The sequence below is a fragment of the Ambystoma mexicanum genome, chromosome 9 (genome assembly GCF_040938575.1).
Source record: "Ambystoma mexicanum isolate Mex_15411 chromosome 9, UKY_AmexF1_1, whole genome shotgun sequence".
NCBI classification, from domain to species: Eukaryota; Metazoa; Chordata; class Amphibia; order Caudata; family Ambystomatidae; genus Ambystoma; species Ambystoma mexicanum.
Genome location: NC_090931.1, coordinates 1,499,215,682 through 1,499,238,461, shown reverse-complemented (window position 1 = coordinate 1,499,238,461; position 22,780 = coordinate 1,499,215,682). Strand labels below are relative to the sequence as shown.

General features: G+C 46.7%; 1 protein-coding gene across 1 annotated transcript in view; it reads right to left on the bottom strand.

Moving 5' to 3' along the window:
* The window catches only part of LOC138489313 (homeobox protein CDX-2-like), a 153,325-nt gene that overhangs the window by 1,237 nt on the left and 129,308 nt on the right, over window positions 1-22,780 (bottom strand). The window contains exon 7 of the mRNA XM_069617013.1: window positions 7,440-7,585. Within this exon, the coding sequence (XP_069473114.1) occupies window positions 7,440-7,585 (146 nt within the window). The remainder of the gene's footprint in view (window positions 1-7,439; window positions 7,586-22,780) is intronic.

Below are 22,780 nucleotides of genomic sequence, written 5' to 3'. Positions count from 1 at the left end.
TTGAGAGGTGAGTGGCTGGGAGGGACATTTCCTGGTTACTATTTATTTATTTAAATTTTCATAACGTGCCTCTCACCCATAGGTCTCAGGGTGCACATAAAAAACACAGACAAAACAACTGGGGTCAGACACGTCGGAGAGGAGAAGTTCCGTTATGGCAGGTTAAAGATGTGAGCCTTGATTTTTTTCTTGAAGTCTTGAAGTCCGTTAGGGAAGTTATCTTTCTCAGGTCGGGAGGCAGTGCATTCCAAGCCAAAGTGGCCTGAACATCGGAGGAGGTACCACCAAACCCTTTCAATTTGAATTCGGGTTGTTGGAAGCTGGTCTGATCGGCCGATCGAAGCGAGTGGCAGGGTTGGTAGACCCTGACACATTCGCAGAGGTTCAGGCATTTGTGGCTGAGCGTCAGGGCCTTGCGGGCAACCCAATGTTTCACCGGGAGCCAGTGGAGCTCGCTCCTCACATGGGTGATGTGAACTGGTCTGGCTAGACACTTGGTGGCCCGGACTGCGCTTTTTTGAATCACCTGGAGTGCTGCTAGGTTTACCTGGGATGTGCGCAGAAACAGACTACTATAGTAATCCAGGCGTGTGATAAACAGTGCTGATGCAAGGAGGGACATGTTCCCAAGGGACAAGAATGGACAGATGTGACTGAGATGTTTATTAATATAGCCGCATGAAGCCCGTAGGAGGGCTACATGGGGCTTCATGGTGAGTTCAGCATTGAGCATAATGCCTAGGGTTTTAACACTTTTTGCAACTGGAATGATGGAACCAGCTATGTTAAAGCTTTGAAAGGCTGCAGGTAGCTTTTTCAGCCGAGGCCTGTGGCAAAAATCAGGAGCTCGGTTGTATCCTTTTTCAGAATCAACACGTTGGTTGCCATTCAAACCCAGATGGAGCCATAGACCATATTAATGGTTGTGTCTTGCGTGTGGATGCCTGAGAACTTCAGGACAACCTGAGTGTCATCAGCATAATTAGCATATTGAACACCTAGGTCGTCAACAAGTATCAGGAAGGACAAGATGTAAATGTTAAAAAGGGTAGGCGAGATACAAGACCCCTGTGAAACCCCACAGGAAATGGTGTCAGGAGTGGAAGCAGCATCATTCAACGCAACTCTAGCATTACAGGGTCCGAGAAAGGATGCAACCCACCGAACCGCGGCATCATAGCAACCTGCTACCTCCTGCAGCCTAGTGACCAAGAGTGAGTGATCCACGAGGTCAAAGGCCGTGGAAAGGTCAAGCAGGGCGTGGTAACCATCGTCCACAACGAGGGAGAGGTTGGATTTCAAATCGAGACGGGCAGTCTCCGTGCCATGTCCGACTCTAAAGCCAGACTGGTGGGGACCGAGAATGTTGTATTCCTCGATATAGCTATGAAATTGTAAGGATGCTGCACGGTTCAAGACTTTCAACAGAAAGGGGACATTTGTGATGAGGCGATAGTTCCCAGCTTTAAAAGGATCGAGGCTGCTTTTTTTGAGAAGTGGCGTGATCCAGGCCTCCTTCAGAAATTGAGGTAGCAGTCCCTCGGCAAAGGATACATTTACCAGCTCGGTGACCCAAGGGACTAAAATGTCTGAGCAGTCTTTAAACCCCTTTGAGGGACAGATGTCTCCATGGCACGCAGTTGGTTTCAGGGAGCTAATGATTTGGGAAACATCAGCCGCAGAGCAGGGAGAAAAAGTGAACTCGTTGATTTTAGAAACTGGGGTGGGCCTAGGATTAAACCCAGGAATGGGTATACCCACCCCGGAACATGGAATGGCCTTCCTATTGGCATACATGGCCTCCTGATGTTTAAGAACGTGTTGCTTGAATTCATTGTGGATTTTCTGACACCACTGTGAATCCTTGGTGGGAGTAGGTCCCACAACTGACTTGCCTTCTAATTCCTTCAGGATTGTAAAGAGCTCCTTCGACATAAATAAGGTCTCTGAAATAGCCTGAGTGCAGGGGCCTGGGGCCCTCGCATGTCCCACACAGGCACACTTGTTGTGCTCAGTCATTGCCTTCTATTATTTTTATCACTAATGAGGGAGAACCTAAAGCTTCAACAAGAAGCACTTTATGGAGGTCAAGTGGCATGCAGGAGGAGTCCCATTGCTGGAAAAATTAGGAGTTTTATATGTTTTTATAGCACCTGCTGCCATGTGTTATCGCTTCGAAGCACTGTGGCTTCAATGGCCCTTTGGCAGACCATAGTCGGAACAGATGTGAAACAATGGAGAATCGAATAGCATGCAAGTGGTTGATATAACTTTCGCAGAAGTAGAGATAACGGATTACCATGAAAATTTCAAATGAAAAAAGAAAAACAAATAGAGAAATTACCTCGTTCTTTTGACCGAAAAACAAAAATTACTTTCTGCTTTTTCTACTTTTTTTAATAATAAGAGGGGAGACCCCACACCGTAACTTATACCTGTACCCCACACCCCACCTATTATTTACTATACATATACAAAAATACCTACCATTTTCTGTCAAACAATTTCGGTCATTTCTCCTTAGTTTTTTTTTTGTATTTGTTTTTTTTCTGCAGATTCCCAGACAACAGCTGAAGTGAATAGTACAATGGCAAAGAATGGGCTGAGGCGGAATGAGTTTGGGATTAAGGGCGAAGGTGTCAATGACTGTGTGACAGCTGGACCGAGTTTTTCATGGGACTCAGCCATGGTCTATGGGGTGTAGCGTTGGGTGGAAAAAGCTAGTTTGAGTCACTGGTTCTGCCCCACAACAATGTTCTATGGATCGCAGCGTTGAAGATGTAACCGGTTGTGAGCCATTACACATGGGGCTGTGCCATAATAGATAAGCCCAGTTGTCGCATTTGTTGATGAGACAGTTGAAGAATGTCCTTCAGACATGAGTATTAAATCCAAAGTTATTGTAGCCTTCCTTGCAGTAGGTGCTGCCATTGCACTGCTGCATACCATTTGTAACCAGCGGAGCTCATATGATAATGATATGATAGGTTATTTATAACGTGCTTAATATCCAGAGGTTTTTAAGCGCGGACCTGGGGATCGAACCTGTGTTTGTCCTTGTCCTCTTGCTTTCAAGACAATCGCGTTGCTCCTGAGCTATCCTCCCGAGTTGCCAACTCAAACAAGTTCTAAGAACCGTATAGCAGCAGTAGGAAGCTGTGGACAATAAAAGGGGGCACCACAGTCAGACTGGTTGCATGAATGATTAACGTACAATCTGAGCAGTACTTAAAATACAAGGGCCCTGATTACGATACTGGCGCTAAACCATGGCGCTTGGTTGGTGCCGGTATCGTAACAAGTCCGCCAATGTTCAATGGGGAATTACCACCCCATTCCAAGGTTGGCGAGGCGGTAAATCCCCATTGAACATTGGCCCTTCCCCATTCACATTTTTGCCCCATAGGGCTCAATGGGACTGGGGAAGGCGCTAAGTACGGTACCACAAATTGCAGTACCGTACTTAGCACCAAGGTCCCTTTGCGGGTCCCTAATTTAACGGCTGGTCTAGGCCGTTCAGGTCGGGTCCCTCAAAGGGACCTCGTAGTAAAGCGCTAATGGGTTAACGACGCCACAGCCTTTTACGGCGCCGTTAACTCATTAGCGCCAGGGTCATAATGAGGCCCAAGAAGTGTCGGGGAGGACTTGGTTAGGGGGATTACGGTGGATGGGTGATTGCACTCTAGCTTTTATTTTGCTTATTGATTTTTAAAATTTTTGAGAACGCCACAGACCCATGGGTATTACGGCGTAGTATAGAATAGCGGTAAGAGAACGCGATACATAATGGATACATCAGGAAAATGCACAGTGCATAATGGACAAATCAGGGAAATACATAGGTCACAATGTTACTCATATTTGTCAAGCAGCCAGGTCTTGGCCAGTTTTTTAAAAGTAGGGAACGATCGTTCATTGCGAATGTGAGCAGGTAATGCATTCCGGGGCGTGGGAGCCGTGACGCAAAAGCAGACTCCCTGGCTCTTTTTCTCTTAGACATGAGGTGACCAGTGAGATACTGGAACTAGATCGGGACGTGCGTGCAGTGGCATTTTGGGTAATGCAATTCTTGAGGTACTGGGGGGCATCCTTATGCACACAGAGGTGAGCGATGGATAGTGTTTTACATTCCACACAAGCTTTAATGGGCAGCCAGTGGGCTTCATGTCTAGTGGCAGAGATGTGGTCTCATCGTTTGAGGTCGAGGGCTTTGTTTTGGATTGATGGGGTCTTTCCAGGGAGACCTTGAACCCAGGCATTGAGGGGATGTCCTTTATTTTACAGGATGGGGAGTCAGGGGGTGAATGACTGAAAGCAGGAGGTGGGCTCTGCAGATGTGTGACAGGGTGGGCAGGTGACAGTAACTTTGAGAATGGCTTTGGCTGGAAGAGTGCTGGTGAGGGAGTAGCATGATGTGGTCAGCTAGGGAACGGGGGTGGAGGGGCAGTCTGTAACATGGTTTGACACTAACCGAGGAACTGAAATGGCAAGATGAGGGTGGTGTGCATGGAAGTTCAGCTTGTGAAAGGTGGACGTGTTGGAAGAGTGTGTAGGTGGCAAGGTTCAGTACATTGTCAAGTGGGGCAAGAGGAGTCTGCTGAGGGTGAGTGTCGAGATATGGGCTTTAGTGTAGTGATGGGTGGGGAGTAGGTCTGGGGGAAGAGCGATATAGAAAGGGAAGTTTAGCGTTGCGCAAAGCAGGGCCATCCAGTGACTGGCAGCAAGGTGGAGAGCTGGTGATGCAAGCAAATAGTTCTAGGTTCAAGGAGAGAAACGTGATGAAGATTCTGCTGTCTTCCGTGAATAGGTAGTAGGAGAAGACGAAGGAGCAGAGTATGCCAAGTGGGTGCGGGGGTGGGGGTAATATAGCATACATTGCAGAGGTCCCAGGATGGACCCTTAGAGACACCAGCAGGGACTGGGGCGGCAGAAGAGGTGCCCTATTCCAGGAGACTGAAAAGGAGCGGTCACCCAGGTAGCGGGTGACCCAAGCAACAGCAGTGTCTTTCAAACCAAGATGATAATCTGTAGGAAAGCGGCGGGGCTAGCTCTGTCAAAGGCAGAGGTTTGAGATTAAGGTGTCTTATTTGACATATTTGCAACTATTCTCTGCGGTGCGTCCCGCCTCACATTCCTTCATTATTGCATCTCAGACAATCTAGTGGATGAGTGGAACTTGGACATAGAGATCTCGTGAGTGGACGGCTCTGGAAACATTCCACGGCATCGTTTAGTTTGGTCTTGCACAAGACCTGCCCTTTAATGAATACTGGAGATCACAGGCAGACACTGTAAGGTCTTCAGCACTGCTACATAAGGTCCCTTCTCTTGAAACATTATCCGTGATGGTCTGAATGTGCTAGAATCCACATATGGCCACCATTTTGGAGCGTAAACTAAAGGCTTGTCTACATTGAACAGAGAGCGATGTACTCCGGCGGGTGTAATCCAACGATAGTTAAGAAAAGTATCCAGAATGAGTCCTCCTGGAACATTGAGCAAGTAGTCCTATTCCATATATAAGGAATGTTATCTGGTCATTGCAGCAACATTCCAGAGCCTTTAAAGGAATTTAGAATCCAGCACAGCCCAACCCAGAAAGGACTGCAGCCTCCACCAGATGTTGCAGGCACACAATGCTATTTCTTTTTTGTTGGGTTGTTTTAATTGAATTTGAGAATGATCAATATAGTTAACAGGTGACAACATGGCATTTTCAGTTCATTTTGCTTTGGTTATTGTTATCGAGTCCTAGGATGGTACAGCCAACAGTGTTCCACACCTGTTCCAGTTTCACACTACCAGCCATTCTTTAGGCATTTGGACGGGCCATGGTATTCTAACCCATGGAGGTCGTTGGACTGTTGATGGAGCGAGGACTTTAAGGAACTTCCCGTACCCGAGCAGTGCCCCAGTTCTGCTGATGCCAAGGCTGCCACGACCATGAACCAGCTCACATAGAGAGGCCCTTTACCCAGTGGGCACACTCTTTCTGTTTTTCCTTTGACTACACCCACAGATCATGTATTGCATTTAGGCTTCCTTTCTTCAGCCACCATCAGATGCAATAAGCATTGCCTTTTTGATATACTTGTGACACCTGTGCCCTCTTTTGTGCCCTTTTTCTGGTCCTCTAGTACAGTTGGGTATTCACATTGCAGATTACAGACGGCAAAGGGGGTATTTTATCAAAATAAATGTAAATTTGCCTACAGGGGAATGCCAACGTTAGGTATACAGACTTTATATCGAAAATTATTTAGCGAATCAATTATATAGCTAAACATATACCTTGAAAACCCTTATATCGAATATATTTATGGTGGGGTAAAGGGTACATTTTTGGGGGAAACGGCCAGAGTGGGTTTTTAGGGGTCAGAAACAGGGGTTTGGGGTGGACACCCCCCATACTCCCAAAATTAAAAAAATTAAAAAAAAGTGAAAATTAAAAATTCAATATTCAGGTTTTTAAGGTACATCTTTCTATATTTAAGTGATTCGGCATATAATACCTTGGTATAAAGACATGTAAACACAACGTTAATTGTCTAAATGCAATTGTAAAGGTCCACAAGGCGAAGTAGACAAGGAAAGAGTAAAATCGAGATTTGACTCTTTCATTTTCCACTTCATCCCGTGGAAAAGTAAATAGTGCCTGCAAATGCGCTTTACAGGCAGCATTTACCAGTGGATCCCTATGGAATCTGCCTGGTCTCAAGCAGGGCGGATGCCACAGGAATGCATGTGTTCTCCGCCTGCATGAATATCACAGACAGGTGTACAATCGGACACACTGATGAGAAGTGGTAGAACTGCACAGCGGAGAGCTTATCTCCACGCTGGGCCCCTTCTCCAAAATGGAGCTGTGCGTTAAATGGAGGCACATTAAGAACAGTGTCACACCTGAAAACAAGCCGAGGCTCTGCCAGTCCAATGTCAACTAAGAGTTGGGGCTTGTATGAGAGGGGACTATACATAGTGTCTGGTGAAATCAGTTACTTGCCAAAGTAAAATAATCCCAACCCAAATTCTGAAGCCAACAAACCCACAACTCAAAACTCTGCCAATGAACCTATCGCAATGAGTCCCAGTAGACCAACCCAGATGGTGAAGACGGGCAGGGTGGCCAGTGGATGTGCTAGGAGCATGTGGGTTGCCAGATGACTCTCATTCCACTTCTGGACTTTGCTTTTACCTTTGTCTTAGTTCAGTCCATTTGATTCAGTTGAAGTGACCCTACACTACAGCTCCCAAACAAACAATAGATGTAGAAGTGAAAGCCCAGTACCGGGACATGGTGTCCCTCCTGACACAAAGTCAGGTGGCAACGCTGAGGCAAGCCATGCCAGGAGCTTTGCAGAGGTTGTCTAGACACTTACAGAGCGCCACAAGGGAGGCAAGAAGTCTAGTATGCAATCCTGGTGACTGGTTTTACTAACCTGTCGGTTGGTGAGGCCCAGGGAGGCGACCAGTTCCTCCTTCCGCCCGGAGGTGATGTAGCGATTGGTGCGGAACTCCTTCTCCAGCTCTGCAAGCTGACGTCCTGTGTATGGTGTGCGGTACCGGAGGTTTGTTCTCGTCCCACCTAGAAAGAGAAAACCAGGGCAAGTGCTTATTGCTCGGAGCAGGCGGGCCACAGAACAGGGGTGTGCAATAGCAGCTGTGTGCTGGTGTGAGACTTCCTTTACATGTGCAGGCCCCATCACTGCCTAGCTGGTCAATGTACTTCTGTTGTAAATAACCTATACCCCAGGTGCTAGTGTGATGTAGAACTGGGGTGTGTGCTAGGATCTTCCGGGAAGTTTACTAGCGTAACATGGAGTACATGGTAGTGTAGTGTATGACTGCTGTGGTGATCACTGCCTAGTGCATGGCCAATGTACAGCCAGTGTAAATAGCCTGTACAGCAGGTGCTAGTGTGATGTAGAACTGGGGTGTGTACTAGGATCTTCCGGGAAGTTTACTAGCGTAACATGGAGTACATGGTAGTGTAGTGTATGACTGCTCTGGTGCTACGGCACACGGCAGTGAAGGAATGGACTGGTGCATTTTGAGATGTAGTATACAACTAGCGCATGAGTGAACACGTGTTCGTGCTGCATGTATTTAAAATAATTTGTTATGTTCCACCCAGCTGCTAATCAGTTCAGGGTGCTGAACACCAAAGGGATCTGGGGCAGGGGAGGACAGGGGGATGAAGGTGCAAGCAAGACTCCTTCACTGCTACAGCTAGATTGAAGTTTCAGCCCACAGCCTCACCCAGAGTGTTGAGGGCGTCACCCTCAGCACTTGGAGGGTCGCTACCTAAAGAAAGGCCGGCGTTGATCAGAAAAAAAGGCTCTGGTGCAGGGAAGGGCTTAGTGCAAGTTCAAAGCTTGCTTTAGCACATGACTACCGAATGTTCCAGTGTAGTGTAGAGCTTGTGCATTTACTAGTGTAGTGTAGAGCTAGACCATGTAATACTATTGGACTAGTGCATGTGCCAGTGCAGTGCAGACCTAGTGCATATTATTAAGCAGTGCTGGTAAAGCGTTGGACCAATGGTTATGTTAGCATCATCCTGGTGCTAGTGCTAATGTAGTTTATAGGTACTGAGTGCGTTGGTGTAGTGTGCAGGTATTGAGCGAGCCATTGTAGTGTGCATGCATTGAGTGAGTTAGTGAAGTGTGCATGTATTGAGCGAGCAAGTGTAGTGTGATTTATTGATTGATTGATTGATATTTTATTTCTATCGCGCACGTACACAAGTGTTTCAGAGCGCGACAAGGCAAGGGAGGGGAACAGGGGAGAACAAACAGCGATCTTGCTAGGCCCAGTAACATTGAGAACGCGCAAGTGCATGGGAGAGGGGGGAGGGGAAAGGTGCATGGAAGGGGGGAGAGGTGGAAAGTGCGAAGCAGAGGATAAACAGATAAATAACAATAAATAAATAATAAAGGCAACAAACAGTGGTAGTGCAGCCAGCAATTTGCAAGTGCTAGGTTTAAGGCAGCAGAGAGAGTAGGTCTGATAAGTGCAGGAAGAAAAAGGGGGGGCTGTATGGGTACAGATACAGACCCCAGTGCAAGGGGTGGGCCGGAGGCAGTGCGGGAGGGTGGCAGGATGAGCAGGTACCTGGGCCCAAAAGACAGGGGGTGGCCAGGTGCACGGTGCCAAGAGAGAACAGATCAGCAGGGGAGAGGGGGAGCGAAGGCAGAAGAAAAGAGGAAGGTCTTGAGGTGCTTCCGGAACCGGAGATGGTTCTCCTCAAGTTTTAGAGTGGCAGGGAGGCTGTTCCAGAGGGAGTCCCCAGCCGAAGACAGAGATCTACCCCCCACTCGTTTCTTAGAAAAACGACTGACCCTGAGTGAGCTGGAGGTAGAGGAGTGAAGAGCTCGAGAGGGGAGGTATTTGCGGAGGGATAGCTGAAGTTATTTTAGACCCAGGCCCCAGAAAGCCTTGTGGACAATGCAGAGGGTTTTGAATTTAATCCTTGCATCCACTGGGAGCCAATGGAGAGATTTCAGTCCTGGAGAGATACGATCCCAGGGCTTGAGGCCAAGGACAAGTCTCGCAGTCCTGTTCTGGATTAGTTGCAGGTATTGAGTGAGTTAGTGAAGTGTGCAGGTATTGAGTGTGCTAGTGTAGTGCGTAGGTATTGGGTGTGTTAGTGTAGTGTCTAAGTAGTGAGTGTGCTGGTGTGCTGTGTAGGTATTGAATGTGCTTGTGTAGTGTGTAGGTGCTGTAGTGTGTAGGCATTGAATGTGCTGCTGTAGTAAGTATTGGATGTGCTGGTGTGGTGTGTAGGTATTGCGTGTGATGGTGTAGTGTGTAGCTATTGAATGTGCTGGTGAAGTGTGTAGGTATTGAGTGTGGTAGTGTAGTGAGTACGTATTGAGTGTGCTGGTGTAGTGTGTAGGTATTGAGTGTGCTGGTGTAGTGTAGATGTATTGAGTATATAGGTACGGAGTGTGCTGGTGTAATGTGTAGGTATTTAGTGTGCTAGTGTAGTGTATAGGTATTGTGTGTGCTTGTGTAGAGTGTATGGATTGGGTGTGCTGGTGTAGTGGGTAGGCATTGAGTGTGCTTGTGTGGTTTATAAGTATTGAGTGTGCTGGTGCAGTGTGTAGGTATCGAGTGTGCTGGTGTAATGTGTAGGTTTTGAATGTGCTGGTGTGGGGTGTAGGTATTGAGTGGGCTAGTGTAGTGTGTATGTATTGAGTGTTCTGGTGTAGTGCATAGGTATTGAGTGTATTGATAATAAGTGTGCTGGTGTATTGTGTAGGATTTGGGTGTGCTGGTGTAGTGTGTAGGTATTCAGTGTTCTGGTTTAGTGTGCACATACTGAGTGTGTTGGCGTAGTGTGTAGGTATTGAGTGTGCTGGTGTAGTGTATAGGTATTGAGTAAACCAGTGTAGAGTGTTGGGATTCGGTGTTCTGGTGTAGTGTATAGGTATTGAGTGTGCTGCTGTAGTGTGTGGGTATTGAGTGTATAGGTATTGGGTGGGCTTGTGTAGTGTGTAGGTATTGAGTGTGATCTGATATGATATTTTATTTGTATCGCGCTCATACACTAGTGTTTCAGAGTGCGACAAGGCAAGGGAAGGGAACAGGGGAGAACACATCAACGATATTACTAGGCCCAGTGACATTGAGAACGCGCAAGTGCATGGGAAAAGGGAAAGGGGAGAAAGTGCATGGACGGGGGAGAGAGGAGAGTGCGGAGCAGAGGAGAAAAGATAAATAATAATAAATACAAATAGATAGATAATAGAGGCCATAAACAGTGGTAGTGCAGCCAGCAAGTGACAAGTGCAGTGTTTATGGCAGCAGACTGGGTAAGTCTAAATAAGTGCAGAAAAGGAAGAAAAGGGGGGAGGGTGGGGGACTGTATGGGTACAGATACAGTTCCCATTCCAAGGGGTGACCAGGTGGCAGTGCAGGAGGGTGGCAAGGTGAGCAGATACCTGGGCCCAGGGGACAGAGGGTGGCCAGGTGTACAGTGCCAAGAGAGACCAGATCAGCAGGGGAGAGGGGGAGCGAAGGCAGAAGCAAAGAGGAAGGTCTTGAGGTGCTTCCGGAACCAGAGATTGTTCTCCTCATGTTTTAGAGTGGCAGGGAGGCTATTCCAGAGGGAGTCCCGAGCCGAAGAAAGAGATCTACCCCCAGCTCGTTTCTTTGAAAAACGACTGACCCTGAGAGAGTTAGAGGTGGAGGAACAAAGAGCGCGAGAGGGGAGGTATTACCGGAGGGATAGCTGAAGGTATTTTGGACCCAGGCCCCAGAAAGCCTTGGGGACAATGCAGAGTGTTTTGAATTTAATCCTTGCATCCACTGGGAGCCAATGGAGAGATTTCAGAGCTGGAGTGATACGATCGCAGGGCTTGTGGCCAAGGACAAGTCTCGCAGTCATGTTCTGGATTAGTTGCTGTGTGCTTCTGTAGTGTGCTTCTGTAGTGTGTAGGTATTGAGCATGCTGCTGTAGTGTGTAGGTATTGAGCATGCTGCTGTAGTGTGTAGGTATTGAGCGTGCTGCTGTAGTGTGTAGGTATTGCGCATGCTGCTATAGTGTGTAGGTATTGAGCGTTGTGATGAAGCTAGTGAGATCATCGCTGAAACCCTGGTATGGACTTCCTATCATATGGCCGGCGGAAGGCAGCCGCTAGCTGATCCTGACCCTGGGGGCGGTTGTATGTGGGAGGATCACATGGGAGGGAACCCATATCAGGGGAAAAAAGATTCCCCTATTCTTCCTGAGGTATTTGTAGCATATTGTAAAATAGTGCAAACTAATGTAACTGAATCCATTATGGACTTCAGGATCCATAATGTCTGTGGTACTGGGACAAGGTAGAAGGGCCCAGAGTTAGTAAAGATCAAAGGTGTCATCGACCAAAATGTGCGGTCTAGTTGTTCTAGAGGAAGACACCTGAGTGGGACATTCAAACTCAGAAATTAGTTGCAGCTGAAGGAAGACGCCGTAGGAGTAGCTGGGGTAGAGGCAGTCTGGAAATGCTGGATTTTCTGCAGAAGGAAGAGCTGAATGCGAGAAGTTAAGGCGGGCGAAAGTGCAGAAGGCGTGCAGCAGGAAGAGGCGTCTGGAAGCAAAGCACAACTGAAGAGAAGACGTGCTCCCAAGCCAACATGTGGCGCTTCGATGTGCGAGAGGAAGTGGAGAGCCCAGAGAGCTGGCAGAGCTCCGGAGAAGATCAGTGCAGTCCGCAGGAGTTACGCAGGAGCTGGCAGCAGAGAGAACAGAAGATCCACAGCAGTGCCAGTGAGTGAAAAGGAGATGCCAAAGAAGACCAGCGATTTGCGCTGAAGCTAAAGGTACTCTGCGGCGCTCCGAGCAGGACATGTAGCAGAAACTAATATTTTTTAATACCGTACAATTAAAGCACGACAAAGGCAGCATGGGCGCAACTCCTCTTATATGGGATACCAATTGGGAGAAACCTGTAACCTGCATTGCCAACAGCCAAACGGCTACAGAGAAGTAGTACAGAGGCAACAAGGCCGCATCTCTCCTTATATGGGATACCAATTGAGGGAAATCTGTAACCCACAATTGTCAAGAAACTATAAAAAGAAGCAGTCACTGTTCAAAGCTCCTCACGTAGGATACTGTTGTGGGGAATCTTGGAACAAATATTGCCACTAAGCACCATTGTCGTTGTAGGGGTTTTATATCCTGGCAGGTGAGTAAACCAGGAAAGGGACCCATAGTATTTAGTCCTGGCAGGCGAGTGGACCAGGAACAAAGAAGATATTGCATTGATTTATGAGCTTATGTTTTGTGAGAAAGACATTTACCATATTAAGAAGGATATTCTGGAGGATAACAATTGCTTTGAGTTTTGAATAAGTGTTGATGAAAGAAACATTTACTTTACCAAGTGGAAGGTCGCATTGGAAGGAGAGAAACTTTTGTTTTGAACTGAACAGAACATTATTGAATAAGAACATGTACAAGAATACTCCTGCATTGATCCAGGGGTAGGGAATCCAACCATGGTCACAAGGAGTACTTTAGAAAACATATGAGTTTGAACTTTTATATTGTTGCATTGAATTGAAGACAGCCAAATATTCCTTGTGTTATTATGTTGTATGTCTTAGTGTGTCGGTCAGATACTTTTTGGACACTAGTTCATCTTTCTTTAGTTTGCTAGGTAGTGTAAGGAACTCATGGTGGAAACAGTAAAGACAGACACAAGTGATCACAGTTCAAGGGTGTTTATTAAACTGTATAGGTAGGTTGGAAAAACGCCTAATCTAAACCTAAATCTAAAATGGAAGCACGCTACGACCATCAAATAATAATAAGGCAGTCCTAGTAGCATATTGTCAAATAAATGGGCCTATCCTAAAAAAAAAAAAAAAAAAAAACTATTGCCAATCCTTACAACTAATACCAAAACGAGTGTGGGATAATGTTCACAAGAAAGCAAGAAGTGTTCACAAACGATAAGTCCCCACATTTTGAGCACGGGACAAGGCGGGACTCCTGAGCACAGCACACGCTCGAGCTTTCTCAGCACGTGACAACAGTTCTGCACTCAGCTATCAGGACTTTCGGCGGTTAAGTCTCCTTCCTACAAAAAGCCTCTTGCCTCCGAAGACTTGGTGTGTTCAAAATATTAAACAAAAAGTTCCTTTCCGTCAGTACGTTTACATCCCAGGATCACTCTCTTCGAGGCTCAGATCCACAAAACGTTATTAATGATATCAGGACCTTCGGTAGCTTTGTTTTCTTGCTTCCGAGGGCCTGACAGTTTCAGAATAATAAACAAAAGTTCAACAAAAGTTCCTTTCTGGCTGCACTTTGGGTGGTGATTCCTCACCCTTGCATCCCCCTCTTCTGGGCTCAGATCCCTTTCGAATATCAACCTCCCTCCGTCAGGTTCACTCTGGCTTTCATTCATATGCTTTCTCCTTTTATATTCACAAATCTTCGGGTGACAGCTGTTCACCCTTGGATCCCCCTCTTCCGGGCTCAGGTCCTTCTTGCATGTTTGCCTCCGTGCGTCGGGTTCACTACGGCTTTTGTCACTCAATTTTACTTATGGCATTCGCAGACCTTAATGTCTTTTTAAATAGTTAACCGTAGATGTCCCTCTGTCGGGTTTACTCTTGTTAACACACTGTTCCCTGGAACTTCAGGCTTCGCCCCGTTCTATCGGCATCCCTCCGTCAGGTTCACTCTTGCCAATTCTTATAAATCATACAGTTCCTTTTCATTATGCGGGATTCATCTCCCTTTGCTTTCCAATTACGTTCAGGTCAAAGATTAACGCCTGTACAGGGGGTCTTGCTAGACCCCTGTATAACCACTTTGACCTTTTCCTTGTGGCTCTCCTAGGGCCTTCATGTTTCGGTAGTTTTCACAAACGCGGGATTAACCAGAGTCTCTCGAATGAGCACCCATGTGGTGCCGGAGCCATTTGCAGCTGGTTTTCCTTTAATGTTAACAGTTCTTTGAACTTCCCTCAATTTACCATTTGCAACTTTCATTCAACACAGTTCAGTTTCTTATCGGCTCTCCCCTCGACTCACCAGCTTTGATGAACCGCTTGGCTTTACTTGTATCTGGAGTCAAGGATGGTACTATGGTAGCAGGCGTGTCTCTCTGTCCTGCTTATCAGCGCGGGTGTGCTCCATGTACCGTTGACATCTGCTGCAACAAATGCTGGCTATTGTTTGCAGTCTTAAGATTCCTTCCATGTAGTCTTCGCGGTCCTGGGATGGAAAGGGCAAGGTCGTTTCTCTCTTTGTCACCCTTTCATTTCTCGCCGCCTTTCTTCTCCTCTTGAACTGCTGTGCTTGGATAGCTGTCTCGTCATGTGGTCTGCCTTGATTGTAGTGTGATCTTGGGCTCCACATTTTATCCCTGTGGGGAAGGGAAAGGGCTGTCAGGTGTGTGTGATTCTGTGCAATTGCCTGCCTTTGCCTGACTGTTACTCTCACCTGGTCTGTGCGGAGGCGTTGGGGCACGGTTGCAGCCCTCCCTGAACTTGAATCACACCCTTCAGGCCTCTCCCTCAGTAGAAAAGCTGTGAGCGGTGGTACGTGGTTATACTGCTACTGCATGGAGATAAGAGTGTGTGAGTGTTGTACCTCTCGAACCCTTCACCCCAAAGTACGGTTTCTGTTAGCATACGGCGGCCCATAAAGCTCACCTGGGAATCATGGAAGATAAGCTCTCCGTCCTGCTACTTCTGGCAGGGGCGCGTCGAATGGGATCTAGTTCCTTCACTGATCCCTGATAAGAATTAGTCCAGTCCAGCTGCAACTATGCTTCTCCTTATGATCGGTAACTCTTTCTCGAGCTCTTGCGATGCTGTTCGTTCTGTTTAATGTCTTTATATGTTGCTCCTATTTATACCCGCAATAATGTCTATCTTCTGTTTTCTTCCCTTAGATGGAAATGCGGCCTCAATGCAGCTATGAGACGCGAGAAGCGGCTGGATGGAAGATGGATGTTACCGCAATTTTCGACAGCAGGTAAGTGATGGTTTAAGGAAAGTGCAAAGTATGGCGAAGCGCAACCTTAAACTGACTGTTTTTTCGATGTCTAACCTTGTCTTCTGTTTTTCCTTGCAGGCGCTGCTGTCGACGATGGAGCGTGTCGTGCTGCGGTGCCAAGATGAAGATTTCGTCGTTCCGGAAAGTTTATAGATGAATACTTGGTTTGCCAAAGAGATGTACAGGTAAGAACAGCTTCCCACAGTTGCTAAGTATGCTGGCAGGAAGCAGGATGTCCAGGAAGCAGGATCTTCAAAGGTAAGTCTGACCTCAGGTGACAGTGAATGTTACGCTGCTTGCAAGCACAGAATAACGCAAAGCATCTGTCTTGAGGATCAGGGCAGCTTATAAAGCTGAGATCGTGGGCACGCCCATTAGGGCCGGCTTAACAGCCACACCCTGCCACTCCTGGAGAGTGAGCACGTGCAAAGGCAATCCATTAGCAGCCACACACAAGAATACACTTGGGGCTGCTTAATTGATGGAATGTTCAAGGTTAATGCATCCTGCTTAATGGATGGAATGTTCAAGGTTAATGCATCTGAAGTGCTATGTCATAATAAAAGCTTTTTGGTGTTAAATGGGTGTTCTTGTTTACTTTTGTTCATGAGCCTGGTGCCAAAGGCACCTGGACAGTGTCCACCCAGGTCTCCTGTGCATGCAACCCCTGCATGCCTGTGCCCCTGACTTCATGACCATGACAGCACTCCCCCTCAAGGCCTCTCTCAAGGGTGGTTCTCCTCCCAGTCCTGGTTTGGTGGGATTATTGCGATGGAACTGTCTGATTAAATGCAGAGCATGGACGTGTTCACTGGGTTCCCAAGTTCGGTCTTGAGGTACGTAACCTTTCCAGCCAATTAGATAATACAATTTTGATCGAACCACCTTGAAGTCCAGGATGGATTTGACTTCATATTCTGGTTCACCATCTATTGCTTCGGGCTCTGGCAGAGAACTAAGCCGTGTATTGGACTTCATTGGTTTGAGGAGAGAGACATGAAATACGGGGTACATTTTCATGTGAGATGGTAACTACAATTTCATGGCGACAGGATTGATTATGGTCTTTATAGTATAGGAGCCCAGGTATCTTGGGCGGAAAGCTCTTGGCCCCTTCAGGGGAATATATGTGGATGCTAACCACACCTTTTCTCCAATCTGGTAGGCGGGAGCTTCCTTCCGATGTCAATCAGCAAACAGTTTTTGTCTTTCCTTAGCCTTGGTGAGATGCTCTGTCGCCCCCTTAAGAACTTGAGTAATGGTTTAATGCAAGGGTTTTATGGCTGGCATTTCCAGGTTATCGGGTGGATCAAATACTGATGTCCTCGGATGTCTTCCGTGCACAGTGTGGAATGGAGTTTGCCCTATGCTTGTGTGAACTGAGTTGCTGTATGCATACTCAGCTATCCAGAGTATATTTTTCCAAGAATCCTCGGACTGTTGCAACATACACCTGAGACATTGCTCTAAAGTTTGGTTGGTTCATTCAGTTTGCCCATCAGTTTGAGGGTGATGGCTTGTGGACAACCGGAGATCGATTTTGGCAATCGTACAACACTTTTTCCAAAATGCAGAAACAAATTGCGTTCCGCAATCAGATACTAATATTGATGGAAATCCATGCAATCAAACAATTTGCTCAATGAACACAGAAGCGAGAGTTGACGCAGTTGGGAGTCCCTTCAGAGGGATGAAATGGGCCATTTTGGAGAATAAATTCACAACGACTAATATGGTGTTGTATCCATTGTAGGGTGGAAGATCTGTGATGAAATGTTGTGCAAAGACACTGCAGGTTTCAATAAGTTGCCCACCAGTAGTTTTGTTTTACCTTAGCCTGAGTTTTGGCTATTCCTGGGTGTCCTTCCACTAATTAATCATGGTAATTTGTGGTGATTTGCTTTTGCAGTTTTTGTTCTTCGATGGTGTACTGGTCACCTTTTCACAGCCATTCCTGTTATGTTGATTGATCCATCAGGGATTGCAAACTGGTTCTTTGGTCATCCACTCACGTGGTGGCAGCTACTCTGGTTTGAATCCTTTCCTCAGGAATTATGGCCAAGGGGTCGGATGCTGTAAAAGCCTCTTTTTCTTCACTCATGCGTGATAGAGCATTTGCTTTCCCATTGCGTACTCCAGGTCTATAAGTGATAATAAAATCGTATTCCATGAAAAAGAGAGCCCAACGAAGTTGACGCGAGGATTGTGCTTTGGCAGTTTTCAAGTATTGCAAGTTACGGTGGTCCGTGATGACAGTGACCGTATGTCTCGCGCCAAGAAGGTAATGTCTCCAGGCCTTGAATGCTGCTTTAATCGCCAGTAATTCCTTATCTGTGATTGCGTAGTTCAACTCGGGGGCAGAAGATTTGCCGGACCAGAATGCAACGGGGTGTAGTTGTCCTGTTTCAGGGTCTCGTTGTGACAATACTGCTCCCATGGCTATTTTTGAAGCATCTGTCTCATCTGTCTCAACTATGTAAGGTAGGTCTGGTCGTGGGTGTCGAAGGACTGGTGCTGTAATGAATGCTAGTTTCAACTTCTGGAAGGTTTCTTCAGCTTCTGTCGACCAATGGAACTTTTGATTTTTCTTTAACAAGGAGGTAATTGGATGTACAATTTGTGAAAACCCAGGTATAAACCGATGGTAAAAGTTGGAGAATCCGAGCACGCTTTGCACTTCTTTCGTGGATGTTGGTGAGGGCCACTGGATGATTGCATCTACCTTTCGTGTGTCCATATGTACGCCTTGTGGTGTGAGCATAAAACCGAGAAACTCGACCTCAGTTACATGGAAACAACATTTTTCCAACTTTGCATACAATTGGTGTTGTCGAAGCTTCTCTAAGACTGCCCGTACATGGCCTACATGTTCTTCCATGGAATTTGAGTAGATAAGAATGTCGTCAATGTAAACAAGAGCACAAACATCCAGTAGTTCATGGAGTACATCATTCATAAAGAATTGAAATGCTGCAGGGGCATTCCAGAGCCAGAAGGGCATGACCTGGTATTCAAAGAGGCCATACTTCGTGCGGAAGGCCGTTTTCCACTCATCTCCTTCTTTTACTCTTACAAGGTGGTATGCTCCTCTTAAATCCAGTTTTGTGTAGATTTGAGCATGTTTCACTTGGTCCAGGAGCTCTGGTATAAGTGTTAAAGGATATCGATTTTTTACTGTGATCTGATTGATGGCTCTATAGTCGATGCAAGTTCTTAAGTCGTCCTCCTTTTTAGGCACGAAGAATAAGGGCGAGGAGGCAGGTGACTTGGACGGGCGAATGAAACCGTTCCCGGGGACTGATCCAGGTAAGTTCTAAGATGCTGATTTTCCTGTTCTGTCAAAGCGTAAATTAGGCTGCAAGGAATCTGGGCTCCGGGTTCAAGATCTATTTGACAATTGTAGGGTCTGTGCGGGGGCAGAATGTTGGCTTGCTCTTTTTTGAAGACATCCTGGTAATCTTGGTATTCAGTCAGGGAGACACCTTCAGGTTTCTCCCAGTAGGGACATCATTGTTATGATGGGGAACGTTTATCTCACCCCTTTTCATTTTAATAAATGGCAAACATTGAGGAAGCTATACATTTGTGTCCATCTCGCATTTCAGACTCCTTACAGTGTGCTGGTGTAGTGTGTGGGTATTGAGTGTGCTGGTCTAGTGAGTAGGTATTCAGTGTGCTAGTCTAGTGTGTGGGTATTGAGTGTGCTGGTGTAGTGAGTAGGTATTGAGTGTGCTGGTGTAGTGAGTAGGTATTCAGTGTGCTAGTCTAGTGTGCAGGTATTGAGTGTGCTGGTGTAATGAGTAGGTATTGAGTGTGCTGGTCTAATGAGTAGGTATTCAGTGTGCTAGTCTAGTGTGTGGGTATTGAGTGTGCTGGTGTAGTGAGTAGGTATTGAGTGTGGTGGTGTAGTGAGTAGGTATTCAGTGTGCTGGTGTAGCGGGCTAGCATATTGCCCAGTATTGATCCAGTGTATTCCCACCTGCAGTATAAGGCTAGTGCAGGGTGATGTATACTATAGGACTGATAGAATAAAGATGTTAAAATGGAATGTAAGTGCATAATGTCGAGCAGCGCCAGGAACGTTCTTGTGTAAAGTAATGCATATGCTAGTCTAAGGGTCTGCAGATGTTTTGGACTACAACTCCCACCAGTCCTAGCCAGCATAGTCAATGATGAGAGCTCATGGGAGTTGTTGTCCAAACCAGCTATAGGACTATATGTTGCAGGTCTCCGTTTTATTGTGTTATTTGTGTTCCATTGTGTATTTGCATTAATACTTTATTTGAGCGTTTTGTCATAAAAGCAACAACAAGATAAAAATAATAACTACAACAAAAACATAAATATTTTACAATTGGACGTTCCATTGTAATGACTAAAAGTAACGGAGGAATAATCATAAAATGAAGGCTCAATTACAAAGCCTTGACGATGTACACATAGGCTTAGCCCAATTAAAATGCCTCAATATTTCATATTGGCCACTGACTAAAATATCAGATAGAATAAGATTTACATAGGTATTTGGCACGTATGAGCCAGGATTGCTCCAGAAATCTTAATATTGCATGTGGTCCAGTTTAATCAGTAATAGTGCATCATTCATACGCCTGCCATTGTTCCCATTTGATAGTGCCCGCAGGTATTGGCCCTCATTACAAGTCCAGCGGTAACCGTGCCGTAAAAAACGGCAGGTTGGCGCCAGACCTGGAATGAGTTACCGGCACCAGACTTGCGGTCCGGTAAATCTGGCACTGGCAATTCTGTTACTCCCCATTCCCGTGGAGTTCGATAGGACTCCACGGGAATGGGGGCCGCAGAAACACCGGCACCATGTGGTAATGGTGCTGGTGTTTCCGTGTCCGTCTGCAGGCGAGTGGCGTTACGCCTGCCAGGTGAGACCTGGCGGGCTTAACGCCACCTGCCCGCAGAACTCGTAGTTTGCCGGTCCAGAAAACGGTGCCAGTACGGTTTTACCAGCACCGTTAATTCCGACCGGCAAACTTGTAATGAGGGCTATTGTCTCCCTGGCGGTCTATAAAGTCGGCAAATAAATCAGAAGATACAAGGCATGCATTGCCCGGATTCTCTCAGGCTCCAGCGAGCTTTTAGGCTAAATCATGGTCAAAACCCCAGCCTAAGTCTTGTATTCTGGAGACATGGGATATCCAGCTATCCTTATACTATGCTCACCTCTCAGAACTCTACAGATCCCAGTGCTCTTTCAAAAACCAATTCTCAAATCCCCTCATCAGCAAAGACTTTTATTGAGTAGAAAATCTACGGAAGGGCCAGGCCTAGTTGTGCTGTGTTCATGGGCTGCACAGCATGCACTGCTGCCATTTGAGTGGTCTTTTAGAACTCTGGGATCTAAAATAAACTGGGCACTGTGTGCTGGTATGTTTCTAGGTGATTTGTGTTAAGGGCACTTGAGGTCTGCTTATACAGAAGGGCGCTTCATGTGCCAGCAAGACGAGCATGAATGTCTGGGGCTGTGCCATATCAGGGAGTGGGCGAGATGAGGAATTCTGGTGGCGTTGGTGTGTATTGTGGATGAGGTGAGTAACAGGCGGTGGACAGTGCAGTAGGAGCGGAACAGAGATAGTTGAGATGCCTGCGGACACGGAAAGTGGAATGCTAAATATTGAAGTGCAAGCATCACAGGACCTCTTGCTTCTAGGCACGGATGTTGTTACAGCAGAACCGCCTGCAGATGAAATGGCATAACGGATAGCACCCAGGAGCAAATACCACAGCTGGCAACCACCCTGGAGCACACAGCCCAGCGCAAATAGCACATTTAACCTCACTCATAAGCACATACCAAAGTCCAATGATCCAATCTGACCAACTGATTATGGGACAATTCAACAAATGGCATGAACTTCTAGGGTGATGCTTCTTAGCAGCCCATAGCCTTGAGGGTATGGAGGGCAGCAGAGTAGAGCTTGGGTGAGCTGGCGAGCAGGCATCATCATACACCCTTAGCCACTGCCATTCACGGCTGTCTGGGCAAGGCCTCTCTAGTTAGAATGGAGGGTGTGGTCACAGGACCCCTGGAGGGATAGTGTGATGTAAAGCAGGTACACAATGTCGTGCATATCCTAGTGTGAGGAGCTGGAGCCTGCCAGCCTTTTTGTCAGGTGACTGGCCTGGTATAGCATCACTTCCTCCTTTATGGCAGCTTCTTAGTGCTCGGTGCTGCAATGAGGCGGTGAGTGGGAGCAGAGGAAAAGGCGTGTTGATGCATGCCGTCTGAAGGTACTGCTGTCTGCCTGCCAGCGCACTCATAGGTGGGTTGGGACAAATGGGGTGTGTGCTGCCGTATACTCACTGATCCTGGATAAGTGTGGCGATGTACAGATGAAGAATGGTGAGTGTGCGCAGCAGCATACGAGCAGATGGGCTGCTGCTGGGTGTGTCTGGCTGGTTGTTTGAGGCCTCATCTGGGGTTCTAGGTTCCTTAATGTTTAGTGTACCCAAGACCATTTCTGTGAATCCAAGGCCCCTTTCTGTAGCCTTTGGTTGCTTCAATTGTGTCCACTTTCCCCATGGCCATATATGGAGAATTTCCTGTGTTGAGTTGACTTGTTGTGTGCGAATGGGTGGGCAGTCCTAGGGAGGCCCTTATTGCTTTTTCTTGGTTGATTTTAGTTAAGAGGAGATCCAGCACATGTTCTTCTGACAAGGTGACCAGCTATGGGATGTTGATCTGACATGAGGTTGTTTGTGTGTTGTGGTTGGGACCGTTAGATAAGCAGTGACTAGGCTACTTGCTTAATTGGCAATCTAGACTTGGCCGAGTTCCCTGATGTTGGGTGGAAGTAGCAGGACTTGATTCCTGTCACATGATTATTATTTGGATTTTCTAGTTTTGATGTGACATCCGGTCCACGGTATGTGACCTGTTGGCGCGATGTCCAGGTAGAGGGTGTTATCTTTGTTGAGTGGTTGTGTGGACATTTTCTTGCATAATTGAGTAGAGTGTCAAGCCATTCCTGTTTTGTCTCACCTTCTAGGTATCTTCAAGTTCTGTTGTCATTGGAATTGGTTGGTGCATTTGCTTCTGCATGCCCTGTTGCTGTAAAATCTATTTTGTGGCATTTAACCTAGGCGCGCACTAGTGCGCATTGTTGCCAGTCCAGTTGATCAGGCTTTATCAAAGCATTTGCGTTTGTCTGCTCCACATCAGAACATATGAAGTCAATGAGGGTTCCAGTGGGGATTCTGGTTCATGAACCGTGACCTGAAAGTGGTGTTTTCAAGTTGGGAGTGT